Source organism: Trichomycterus rosablanca, chromosome 14, assembly GCF_030014385.1.
Source record: "Trichomycterus rosablanca isolate fTriRos1 chromosome 14, fTriRos1.hap1, whole genome shotgun sequence".
Taxonomy (NCBI): Eukaryota; Metazoa; Chordata; class Actinopteri; order Siluriformes; family Trichomycteridae; genus Trichomycterus; species Trichomycterus rosablanca.
The window spans coordinates 6,706,787-6,721,052 of record NC_086001.1 but is presented as its reverse complement, the minus strand read 5'-3'; the positions used below and the strand labels follow the sequence as shown (position 1 = coordinate 6,721,052).

The following is a 14,266-nucleotide window of genomic DNA, read 5'->3' as shown; positions in this document are numbered from 1 at the left end:
GAGCAGGTGTGTTCAATTTAGTAGTACAGCTCTCACACTCTCTCATACTGGTCACTGAAAGTTCCAACATGGCACCTCATGGCAAAGAACTCTCTGAGGATCTTAAAAGATGAATTGTTGCGCTACATGAAGATGGCCAAGGCTACAAGAAGATTGCCAACACCCTGAAACTGAGCTGCAGCACAGTGGCCAAGGTCATCCAGCGTTTTAAAAGAGCAGGGTCCACTCAGAACAGACCTCGCGTCGGTCGTCCAAAGAAGCTGAGTGCACGTGCTCAGCGTCACATCCAACTGCTGTCTTTGAAAGATAGGCGCAGGAGTGCTGTCAGCATTGCTGCAGAGATTGAAAAGGTGGTGGGTCAGCCTGTCAGTGCTCAGACCATACGCCGCACACTACATCAAATTGGTCTGCATGGCTGTCACCCCAGAAGGAAGCCTCTTCTGAAGTCTCTACACAAGAAAGCCCGCAAACAGTTTGCTGAAGACATGTCAACAAAGGACATGGATTACTGGAACCATGTCCTATGGTCTGATGAGACCAAGATTCATTTGTTTGGTTCAGATGGTCTCGAGCATGTGTGGCGGCAATCAGGTGAGGAGTACAAAGATAAGTGTGTCATGCCTACAGTCAAGCATGGTGGTGGGAATGCCATGGTCTGGGGCTGCATGAGTGCAGCAGGTGTTGGGGAGTTACATTTCATTGAGGGACACATGAACTCCAATATGTACTGTGAAATACTGAAGCAGAGCATGATCCCCTCCCTCCGGAAACTGGGTCGCAGGGCAGTGTTCCAGCATGATAATGACCCCAAACACACCTCTAACACGACCACTGCTTTATTGAAGAGACTGAGGGTAAAGGTGATGGACTGGCCAAGCATGTCTCCAGACCTAAACCCAATAGAACATCTTTGGGGCATCCTCAAGCGGAAGGTGGAGGAGCGCAAAGTCTTGAATATCCGCCAGCTCCGTGATGTCGTCATGGAGGAGTGGAAAAGCATTCCAGTGGCAACCTGTGAAGCTCTGGTAAACTCCATGCCCAGGAGAGTTAAGGCAGTTCTGGGAAATAATGGTGGCCACACAAAATATTGACACTTCAGGAACTTTCACTAAGGGGTGTACTCACTTTTGTTGCCGGTGGTTTAGACATTAATGGCTGTATATTGAGTTATTTTGAGGGAAGAATAAATGTACACTGTTATATAAGCTGCACACAGACTACTTTTCATTGTGTCAAAGTGTCATTTTGTCAGTGTTGTCCCATGAAAAGATATACTTAAATATCTGCAGAAATGTGAGGGGTGTACTCACTTTTGTGATACACTGTATATATATATATACATACATATATATATACACCGACTAGGCATAACATTATGACCACTGACAGGTTTCTCTTCACCACTGCACCTGTTAGTGGGTGGGATATATTACGCAGAAAGTGAACATTTTATCCTCAAAGTTGATGTTAGAAGCAGGAAAAATGATCAAGCGTGAGGATTTGAGCGAGTTTGACCAAGGGTCAAATTGTGATGGCTAGACAACTGGGTCAGAGCATCTCCAAAACTGCAGCTCTTGTGGGGTGTTCCCAGTCTGCAGTGGTCAGTATCTAACAAAAGTGGTCCAAGGAAGAAACAGTGCTAAACCAGCGACAGGGTGATGGGCGGCCAAGGCTCATTGATGCACGTGGGAAGCGAAGGCCGGCCCGTGTGGTCCGATCCAACAGACGAGCTACTGTAGCTCAAACTGCTGAAGAAGTTAATGCTGGTTCTGATAGAAAGGTGTCAGAATACACAGTGCATCTCAGTTTGTTGCGTATGGGGCTGCATAGCCGCAGAATAGTCAGAATACCCATGCTGAACCCTGTCCACCGCCGAAAGCATCAACAATGGGCATGTGAGCATCAGAACTGGACCACGGAGCAATGGAAGGTTGCCTGGTCTGATGAATCACGTATTCGTTTACCTGCCTTTGCTAAGAAGCTAAAACTGGACTGGTGTCACATTTTAAAAAGACAACTATTCAAATCAATACAAGGGTTGTGTAATAAAAGAATAATGAAGCATTTGTCATGATTCATTCTCTAGGAGACTGAATGAAAAAATCTTATCAAACATTGTAGATGACTCAGTGCTGTTACAATGCCAAAGGTTGTTAACCCAAACTTAAAGCAAAGGTGCCAATAATTTACCTGATGAATCAGCGGACTAGGTGTGAATAGTGCAAATGCACGTTTTTAATTAACAAAAAATGTAAATTAAATGTAAATCTAAAACTGACTTTACACAAAAAGTAAAACTCAAACTGAAATGATCTGAACATAGTTTTGTATAAATATTTAATTAGCCTTGTTTCCTGTCACAGTTTTTATTTATTATTAATGAAGTTAACTACTAACCACACAATATGAATTTATATCAATAATTCATTATAAAACAGCACAACGAAATATGAAGTGCAACAGCAACTTTCAGTTTTCATACACACAGAGCTGGACACGACTTCTAATGATCGATGCTCAGGAGTCTCAGTTTGTTTGTTTGTTTATTAGGATTTTAACGTCATGTTTTACACTCTGGTTACATTCATGACAGGAACGGTAGTCACTCATTACACAAGGTTTATCAGTTCACAAGTATCTATCTAACACAGTACTGGACAATTTAGTGTCTCCAATTCACCTCACTTGCACGTCTTTGGACCGTGGGAGGAAACCGGAGCACCCGGAGGAAACCCACGCGGACATGGGGAGAACATGCTAACTCCACACAGAAAGGACCCGGACCGCCCCACCTGGGGATCGAACCCAGGACCTTCTTGCTGTGAGGCGACAGTGCTACCCACTTAGCCACTGTGCCACCCAGGAGTCTCAGTAGCCACAACAATTGCTAGCAGGTAATACGCACTACTTACTGGTTTTAACTTAATAATCAGCTTTTTATGTCACATGGTACTAATACAGTCAATGAACTCAACTCAAGTGCTGAACTGTTGCAGTGGTGAAGGAAAAGTATGAATACATGAAAAGAATACATAATTGATTATAAAGTGGCATCTTTATTTTTTCATTTTAAGGCATTTTTATAAACATTTGCTCCACAATGAAGTGGTTCTTTAATAATACAAAATAGTTCATTCTGGCAGTCTGGGGGTCTAGGTGGTTTTGGGCTAACAGCATAGACTGCTGCACAATCTGTGCACCGTCAACCAGCTTCTTTAGCATCTAATTATTTAAAAAAATGACTGCTTGGGTGGTGCAGTGGCTGAGGTCTCATGCTCTGGAGTATGAATCTCAGCTCTGCTCTAAGATATGATTGGCTACGCATGAGGGTGGACAGGCCAAAGAGATTCCTCATTACACCTGCACAGAGACAGGAATTACAGAAAGCAGTGCGTTACTACCCATACTTGATACTGATCCCTGTGTAAACCGACTTCATGCAGGTAAAAAGAAGCGGTTGGCTCATGACGGGAACAGTAGTTACTCATTACACAAGGTTCATCAGTTCACAAGTTTATATCGAACACAGTCATGGACAATTTAGTGTCTCCAATTCACCTTACCTGCATGTCTGTGGACTGTGGGAGGAAACCGGAGCTCCCGGAGGAAACCCACACGGACACGGGGAGAACGTGCAGACTCCACACAGAAAGGACCCGGACCGGCCCACCTGGGGATCGAACCCAGGACCTTCTTGCTGTGAGGCGACAGTGCTATACCCACTTAGCCACCGTGCCACCCAAGCGGTTGGAGACTACGAGTTGGAGGGGGCATGTGTAAGGTACAGCTCTGCTGGGTCAGGGTCGGGATCTGCAATGAAGAGGTATCATATACTGTACGTATCTGTGTCATTGGATAGGCCCTGTATATTGATTTCTTCTATGATTAATAAACCATACATAATAGGCTTATTGTAAATGTATCAGTAAAGTCAGCTGTGTGTATTTTTCCTTTATAGAAAGGCGTTTCCTTGCTGATCTCTACATTCCTCCCTTCATATATTATTTTTGCAGATAATCAACATTAATTTAGCTTCTCTAATGCACAACATCTAGCAATAAAAAAATATTCAAACCCGATGGTTCGACCTGATCGAGCTCAGACCGATGATGATGAGAGACTGGAGATCAGACTAACCGGCACCGCGGGGCCGGGATGAGTAGGGGAAGTGCAGATTCACTCTGCTGTATAATGGTGCAGATGCAGGAGAGCACTTAAGAGAGCAGGAAACACATACACACCCATTATAAACACACACATTCTCAATACACACTAATACTCAGAGGGATCAATAATAAAAGCTTTCAGAGAGGAGGAGGATGATGAAGATTAATGAGAAATGTGTAAACTCAGCAACAACAACAATAACAGTTATAAAGACTTCCGAGGGAGTTTGTGTCTGGGTGTGTGGTGGTGGGATCTATTATTACCCCTGTAATAAACCTGAATCAGACTGTATTTACATTTCTATATTACTCTTCTTTTATGCTAGAAGAAAAAATAATGCATGTGAGTTTTATATACACACTGATCAGCCATAACATTAAAACCACCTCCTTGTTTCTACACACACTGTCCATTTTATCAGCTCCACTTACCATATAGGAGCACTTTGTAGTTCTACAATTACTGACTGTAGTCCATCTGTTTCTCTACATACCTTTTTACCCTGCTTTCACCTTGTTTTTTTCAATGGTCAGGACCACCACAGAGCAGGTATTATTTAGGTGGTGGATCATTCTCAGCACCGCAGTGACACTGACATGGTGGTGGTGTGTTAGTGTGTGTTGTGCTGGTATGAGTGGATCAGACACAGCAGCACTGCTGGAGTTTTTAAATACCATGTCCACTCACTGTCCACTCTATTAGACACTCCTACCTAGTTGGTCCACCTTGTAGATGTAAAGTCAGAGACGATCGCTCATCTATTGCTACTGTTTGAGTTGGTCATCTTCTAGACCTTCATCAGTGGTCACAAAACGCTGCCCACGGGCCACTGCACCAGCACAACACACACTAACACACCACCACCATGTCAGTGTCACTGCAGTGCTGAGAATGATCCACCACCCAAATAATACCTGACCATTTACGAACAGCATGAAAGGGGGCTAACAAAGCATGCAGAGAAACAGATGGACTACAGTCAGTAACTGTAGAACTACAAAATGCTTCTATATGGTAAGTGGAGCTGATAAAATAGACAGTGAGTGTAGAAACAATGGCTGATCGGTGTATATACTGTATATATTTATATATTTATTTCCTCTTTAAGTGCTTCTATCCATTTTTTATTTCCATTCTGCTTTTCATTCTTCACACCTGTTTTGACTTATTTTATTTCATATTTTTACTTTCGCTTTATCCTCGTCAGGGTCACGGTGGGTCCGGCTTTCCCAGAATCACTGGGCATAATGCAGTAACACACCCCTGGCCTTGACCACTCTATCTGGGCTTAAGTAACATAAATAAAGAAAAGCTTTGAGAAACACTTGAATTGAAAATAGAATTTATTAAGTTTATGACTCATTTACACATAAAATGTGTGTGTGTGTGTGTGTGCGCGCGTGTGCATGTGTGTGTGCATGTGTGTGTGCAGAACGTTTCCACTGAACTGAACTGACCGGATCACCACTTCCTATAAGTGCATCAGATAAACCAGTCATGTACTCAACTCCAACTGTAGGAACAGACTCATGAATCGACCGGGCCACGTGAAGTTCGACCCTCTCAAGTAGCGGAAGCTAGCTGATCTATGTTGTCATGAGAACGGTTGGCTAGGTGAGCCTGTATGATGTCAGAAAACACGCCCCTCTGCAAAAGACTGTAGGCCATCGGCAAGAGCTGCCCGACCACTTTCGAGAAGTACTGTAACATAAATAATATATATATATATATATATGTACATTAGATATACACACGTATTATTTATGCTATATGGCCTAAAGTATGTGGACACCCCTCCTAATTATTATGTTCAGGTGTATAAAATCAATTCTGTGAGTTTATGCAACTTTATGGCATAATTTTGAGTAAGATCCTGTTGTTCCAGTATGACTGTAGCACTGTAGCTGAAGTCAAGGTCCATAAAGACTATAGGTTTGACAAGTTTGGTGTGGAGCAACATCAGTGGCCCTGAACACCTTTGTGCTGGTCCACCATAGTCATTACACACCTTGTTGCCACTTAAGCAATAGAACACGAGAGGGAGTGCGTCATCACGGCTGTGATTTGGTCGTAGATCATTACAGCCGTGATGTTATTCGCGATAACACATGACCTCAAGTGTTCTGTTGCTTATATACAACAGTTTTTACAAAATAAAGAAAGAAAATAAATCAAAGAAGCCCTGAATTTCATATTGAATATGCTTTAATATTGACAATACCTTCCGCCAAAAAGTAGTTCCACAACGAATGAGTTGCTGCTACCCTGCCTTAACACAGTAGGCTAAAAAAGGCATATAGTTTAACACTACAAAGTAACGCTACTTTGGAATACAAATAATAAGCGAATATAAATAAGCGAAGATGAAAGGAAAAGGAGAAAAAGCTAAAAAAAAAATTCATTAAGAATTAAAAGATAGAATTTCGGTCGAATGTTATTTGAAAGTGATCAATTTGATCAATTTCTGGATGTGTATGAGCACAAATAGGCCTACAAAACAATCGACGGCTTGTGTGCATGAAGCTTGTCATTACTGGGAACGCGTCAGTGGAGTAATACAGTTGTGGTGTGAAAAGGCCGTGCTGTTATCACGAATATCAGCACGGTTAGAACGCTTCTCAACCAATCAGATTGTAAGGTCGGAACTAACTGTTGTATAAAAGCATATAATACACCTGAACTTAATCATTATGAAAGCGTCCATATACTTTTGGCCAAAGGTGAGCGAGTGTGTATGTGTCTCACCCGTGATCCGTAGCAGAAGAGGTCGATGCCAAGTTCATAACCCATCCCATAATCACACTCATCGTTGGCGAACTGTACATACGTCATTATTTCCTGTAGAGGAGCAAACGCCTTCATCCTCGCCTCATCATCCTCAGCTTCATCTATCGCCTTACACAGCTTCTTCAGTCCAGCTAAACATACAGTTTTTCATTTTTAAAGATCTGGATTTATTCAGTGTTTTTCTCTTATTTAACCAAGACAGTAAAGATCCACAGACGGACAGGTGAAATGTAGTACCATCAGTTTCGGGAAGTTCTCGATATCCTATGTCATTTTTGTCGACAGGAACCACAATCCCAGCACTGTGAAATGTCTTAGTAACCACCTGATACACACACAGCAGGCTTGTGTCAAATACAGTAAATAAATGATAGCTGTCGTTAAATTAGAAGCGGAGCTGGAGATCTTACACACATCAGCACTAATAAAAGAGGGGAATCTAGGGCAGCTTTCATATGATAAGTGTTTTGTGCTTTGTTCATCCCAAAGCCGGCTGAATATTGCTGCAATTGAGCTGCAAAACAGCTTTCTGCTTGCTGTGTCACTGAGTCACAAACTCAAACAATACACAATAATAACTGACAGTATTTACATACTGTACTCACATGCAATTATTTTATAAGAGTGGTCTGAGAATGGTCGTCAACTAGAGTTTGTTTGTTTGTTTGTTTATTAGGATTTTAACGTCATGTTTTACACTTTGGTTACACTCATGACAGGAACGGTAGTTACGCATTACACAAGATTCATCAGTTCACAAGTTTATATCAAACACAGTCATGGACAATTTAGTGTCTCCAATTCACCTCACTTGCATGACTTTGGACTGCGGGAGGAAACCCACACGGACACGGGGAGAACATGCAAACTCCACACAGAAAGGACCCGGACCGCCCCACCTGGGGATCGAACCCAGGACCTTCTTGCTGTGAGGCGACAGTGGTACCCACTTAGCCACCCCAGTCAACTAGACACATATTTAGATAGAACAATATAGAATAAAAAGGTGAACTGGCTTAATGAAACTTTAATCACCGGGTGCATTAAGTGTGTGTGTGGACGTGACATGATTACCTTCTTGTCTCTCTGTTTCATGGCTTTGGTTTTCTGTTCAAGAGGAAGACCCAGACGCTCTGCCTCCTTCTTTAACTCCGCCTCCAGCTTTTCAAGAGCTTCGTTACCCCGCCCACCTCCCGTGCGTCTCTTCCTGCGCATCAACAACCTTAGAGAGAGAAATTTCTTAGAAGAGAGAAGAACCAATATGGTGTGTATTAAATAATTAATGTAGAGAATCTTGAATTCATCTTGAATTGTTTTCTAATTACACTCCAAACTGTGATTGTATCTTAGATCTTATACTGTAACATCAAGGGCACTACAGCATGTAATGCAGTGCTAAGTGAAAGGGATGTAAATACAGGTTTTAGGCAGGGTTTCGTGGGTTATTATGTTGGATTAAAACACTGGTTTAGGGGCGCCAAGGTGGCACAGCGGTAAAAACATCTCAAACTCGTCGGTTCGAATCTCAGGCTGGGCGCCTACACAAACAATGATTAACTCATTCACAGGGAGGCACAAAGGATTCAGCATAACTGATGCAATCACGACATCTACTGGCCTATTGATGGTGCCTGCACAGTCAATGAATGGGTGTGATTCTCCGTACACAAAGCTGATCCTCGCACAGGTCACTACTCCATGTGTCGGAGAAGGCGTGTGTTAGTCACGGCTCTCCTCGGTCAGGAGTGGGGTTCAACACCAGTAGAGAGAAAGCGTAATGCAATCGGGTAATTGGATACGACTAAATTGAGAGGAAAAAAAAGAAACAAAAATAAATTTACTTACAATACAGCAGCGAAGAGATTCTCTCCCATTTGTGTAATGGTGCAGCCTTTCTTCGCTTCATTCTCCCCCACAAACACAGGCAAAGAGTCAGGAATGTCTCTACATAGACCAAGCAAAATCATACATATCAAATTAAAACTGAAGCAGAAATGCAAATGTTGGCAATTTCCTTTAACCAGCAGCAAAAAACTTCAATCGACTGTTTATGTCAGTTTGTGACATGGGCGTGGTCAGTAGGAGATGTCAGCAGAAAACTTGCAATAATTTGTCATTTGGAAATTCTTTGACTCAGCCACCATAGACAATAAAACAGCTATAAAATATGTTAACACAATCTAATAATCTAATTCTGATTGACTGAGAATTACTGTTACATTTTTAGGTATTAGTTTAATAGTTGTTGTGCAATGTATTAAATATCTGACAACACAAGGCTATAATTTGCATATTAAAGTGCTACTAGTCATAGATACGAATAAGCAGGTCAAAATTTTAGACATTTAAACTTTAATCATGTTGAGAAATCCTACTGAAATGCTTATAATGCTGTGAGTATACGAAGTGCAGTTTGTGTACCTGTAGTAGCCGAGGTGCAGGAGTGTTTCAGTGTCGCCCTGCAGCACAGTCTGGAATTCAGGAGGATCATAGTAGTGCCTCCAGTGCAGATTAAAGTCGGGTGTGTTGGAGGCCAGTTTATGTTTACCACTCACAATATCATACGGTCCCACCAACCTCAACCCCACGTTCTCCTTCAGAGCATCTGATACACAAACAAACAAACATGATCATGAGAAATATTAACTGTGAAACTGCACCACAATGCAAAAACTGCATGATACGGTTTTATGACTTGACATAACAGCTTTATATCCGGGGCTTTTGGGTGGTGCGGTGGTCTAATACGCTAGCCCACCACCAGTGACAACCAAAATCGGCCATCTACACGGCCATGTTTGGCTGTTAGGAGGGATGGCTGAAACCGTGAGGTGGATTGGCACGGAGACAAAAACCATCAGAATCCTGACAAGGATAATGCAGTGGTAATAAAAACTCTCTATTCTTAAATAATGTACCTGCACTACATAACCACTAGAGGATCATTATGCATCTTCTTAGGGTAGCAACCTACTAAAGCAGCTGGACACGTGATGAGCATTAATCCTGTTGTGAATACAGTGTATACCTGTGTGGAAAAACCTAATTGTTAAAGTACAATGTCTTAGCTAACACTTTTTTTTGAAGATATACTTTATTTGTCATATATACATATACATGTGTACAGTACAATGAAATTCTTTCTTCGCATATCCCAACTTGTTTGGAAGCTGGCAGGTGTATGAAACCACTTATGTTTTGTCATGTCTGTGCCCATGTGTAAGGAAACGGTAGCTCTTTGGTTTTGGTACTGAGATATTGATCAGAAGGTCGCTGGTTTAAGCCTCACCACCACTAATATTGAGCCCTCAAGCAAGCCCACTGCACCTTCACTGCAGAACACTTATTCTCAATTGCTGGTTATGTATTCAGTTCCATTTGTAAGCATCTATGGAAAACGTGTCAGCTAAAAGCCTTAAATGTAAGTGTACAAAGATCATACAAAACACTAAAACTAATAGTTACTTCACTCGATTTATTAATTGTATATATTGTGTGCTTTACCTTGTGGATTTTCAGGATTTAGGCGGCTGCAAAAATCCCAAAAATGATAGAAATCATCAGGCATGCGCAACTTGTACAGACGCTCCACCTCATCTCTCACTTTCTGGGGTACAGATGACTCGGCTCTCACGTTTGACTCCAACCCCGAGACTTCTTCAGACTCCACCTGATCTGCTCGTGCTTTTTTGACCTGTCAGTTTATTTGCAGAGAGGAAAATAATTAAGAAACAATTTTATTAAATAATTGAATACTTATGCCAGGGTAGCCACATCATCAGTTAATCACTCTGTACTTTATTATAACGGATAACCGTCAGAAAACCTTATGCTTTGTGTAGTAGCCAACCTCTCCTTTTCATCTGGCTGGAATGGGTTTACAAAGCAGTATTGTATTTAGAGAGTCACACACTGATCTTTATAATCCCCCTTCTCTTAACAGGTACGTTTAACCAGTCAGCGAAGCAGCAGTAATGAGAAATCCCTTCAGCCCTCGCAACCTCAGACATAACCAATCATGTCTGTGTAGGTTCCCGGCCAAACAATAGCAGAGCTGAGAGTCTGCTGACTGCTGACCAAGGGTTGACTGGAATACACTAGAAGGAATTTAGATAGGCCTGCAGAGTTCTGGAACACAGTTCTATGGAGTCATAAATCAAAAAATTTGAGCTATCTGGCAATATGGATCAGTGGTCTGTCTGGTGCATAAAAGGTGATTAAGACTAGAATCGAGCTGGGCTGTACGTCGGTACATTCAGTATACCGTCTTTGATACCTCATACCGTATGGGTTTTTCAGATACCGCCATACCGTAGCATAGTTAACACAGCTGTAGGCTTTAGTAGGTAGCAAGTGGTAGCCTAGTGGGTAGAGCTTTGGGCTATCAACCGGAAGATTGGTGGTTCAAATCCAGGCTCTGCTATGCAGCCTCTGACCACAGCTTCCGAACAAGCTTGGATATGCGAAGAAAGAATTTCATTGTACGTACTGTACATCTGTATATGTATATATGACAAATAAAGTATATCATATCTTATCTTATATAAAAGCACTTTGAAAGCATTGTGCAGATTAGATACAGCTCACGAGTTAGCCAGGTAGCGTTAGCATAACAGTGTTAACAGATGAGAGAGGTTTCCTCAATATGGTGAAAAATGTAAACAAAAAAACAGATGGAGGATGAAGAGAGGAAGACCAAATATGCACCGGAAGAACCGGCAGTTTAGAACAGACTAAAACACTATAAGCTGCACGGTTTGTCAAGCCACGGCTGTTGCAAACAACGACATTTTGAATGCAGTAACAATCCACATGTGCAAGGACACGATTTGTCTACAGACAGTCAAGAAAGAAGCTTTCAGAGCAATAATTAAAACAGTGGATTCAAGGTTTGTCTTTCAGGTCGGTCGCTAAACCAACGTTATAAGTGACCTGGAATCGGAGATATTTAAAGTCGTCCACTTTTCTATAACAGACCTGTGGTCAAGTTGTACAGTGGAGTTTGCAAACGTGGTTTTATTCGTTAAAGGGAGAGCTAAAGGTAATTGTACATGCTTAAATATTAAATAAAAAATACAAATTGTATTTATTGCAACTGTTTCACACGTACTGATTCCATCATATATTGTGTCATTTTGTGGGTCCAAGCAAACTTATAGTATCAAAACCTTCATTATATACATGGTGAAATGCAAATGTTTTATACTCTATGTACTAATGACAGTAGAATAAACCACAGACATATAAAAAGTCCCAGTCATACAAAAAAAATACCGTGATATACCGTAAAACTATCAAAATCTTAAAAAATACCGTGATACAAATCTTCGGTCATACCGCCCAGCCCTAAACTACAATAACATGATCCCCTAGTGAAGCATGGAGATGGGTCAGGATGTTTTTCTGCTAAATAAACAGGCAATCTGGACCATGTGAAGGTCAGCATGGATTAACAGAACTATTAAGGCGCTGTAAAGAGAACTAACTGTTCTGCCACACATGCTGAAGCTCAACCTTAGTGATAATCAGACTTAACGATTCAAATGATTCATTCATTCAAGTGAATCGGTTGATGAATCACGAATGCAAACATGTATATGAAATATCGACGTTTGGGACACAGCCAGCGTGTTTAAAAGTAAATTAAAGTTTAACTCATGATTAAAGTCCAGAGTGAATCTATACTACACTAAAACAAAGTGATTTATCTGTAAATAAAGAGATAAACACATAACTGAATCAGAAGTATCAGTCTCTCTCTCTCTCTCTCTCTCTCTCTCTCTCTCTCCTCACACATCTTAATCCCAGTATTAACATTATTAGTGTGAGGGTTACCGCTGAGCTGTCTATCCACAATAACACAATCAGTGAACATTATTAAACACCATCAACATAACCGCTGAGTTCAGAACACATTTCTATCATTTATATTCACCTCAGCTGCTGGAGATTTGGATTTTCGTTTCCCGCGTCCCGCCATGTTTCTTTTCTTATCCAAACACGCACACCGCTGACGTCATTACGTACGAAACCTGCGGGGTACGTAGTTTGTATACTACATACTACATACTACTGCTTTCATACTACATACTACATACTACTGCATTTATACTACATACTACTGCATTTATACTACATACTACTGCTTTCATACTACATACTACATACTACTGCATTTATACTACATACTACTGCATTTATACTACATACTACACACTACTGCATTTATACTACATACTACACACTACTGCATTTATACTACATACTACTGCATTTATACTACATACTACATACTACTGCATTTATACTACATACTACTGCATTTATACTACATACTACTGCATTTATACTACATACTACATACTACTGCATTTATACTACATACTACATACTACTGCTTTCATACTACATACTACATACTACTGCATTTATACTACATACTACTGCATTTATACTACATACTACACACTACTGCATTTATACTACATACTACACACTACTGCATTTATACTACATACTACTGCATTTATACTACATACTACATACTACTGCATTTATACTACATACTACTGCATTTATACTACATACTACTGCATTTATACTACATACTACATACTACTGCATTTATACTACATACTACACACTACTGCATTTATACTACATACTACACACTACTGCATTTATACTACATACTACTACATTTATACTACATACTACATACTACTGCTTTCATACTACATACTACATACTTTATACTACATACTACATACTACATACTACTGCATTTATACTACATACTACTGCATTTATACTACATACTACTGCATTTATACTACATACTACATACTACTGCATTTATACTACATACTACTGCATTTATACTACATACTACTGCATTTATACTACATACTACATACTACTGCATTTATACTACATACTACTGCTTTCATACTACATACTACATACTACTGCATTTATACTACATACTACTGCATTTATACTACATACTACACACTACTGCATTTATACTACATACTACACACTACTGCATTTATACTACATACTACTGCATTTATACTACATACTACATACTACTGCATTTATACTACATACTACTGCATTTATACTACATACTACTGCATTTATACTACATACTACATACTACTGCATTTATACTACATACTACTGCATTTATACTACATACTACACACTACTGCATTTATACTACATACTACACACTACTGCATTTATACTACATACTACTACATTTATACTACATACTACATACTACTGCTTTCATACTACATACTAC

The 14,266-nt window shown here is 40.4% G+C and overlaps 1 protein-coding gene across 1 annotated transcript; it reads right to left on the bottom strand.

The window, feature by feature from the left end:
• Nucleotides 1-5,492: 5,492 nt before the first annotated feature.
• LOC134326568 (histone PARylation factor 1) lies at nt 5,493-12,940 on the bottom strand. The gene is made up of 8 exons (XM_063008736.1): nt 12,890-12,940; nt 10,459-10,648; nt 9,376-9,559; nt 8,800-8,898; nt 8,029-8,176; nt 7,192-7,279; nt 6,913-7,085; nt 5,493-5,868 (listed from the first exon to the last, which is right to left on the bottom strand). Exons 1-8 carry the CDS (start codon nt 12,932-12,934, stop codon nt 5,731-5,733), a joined length of 1,065 nt encoding a protein of 354 aa, XP_062864806.1. The 5' UTR covers nt 12,935-12,940; the 3' UTR covers nt 5,493-5,730.
• Nucleotides 12,941-14,266: the final 1,326 nt, after the last annotated feature.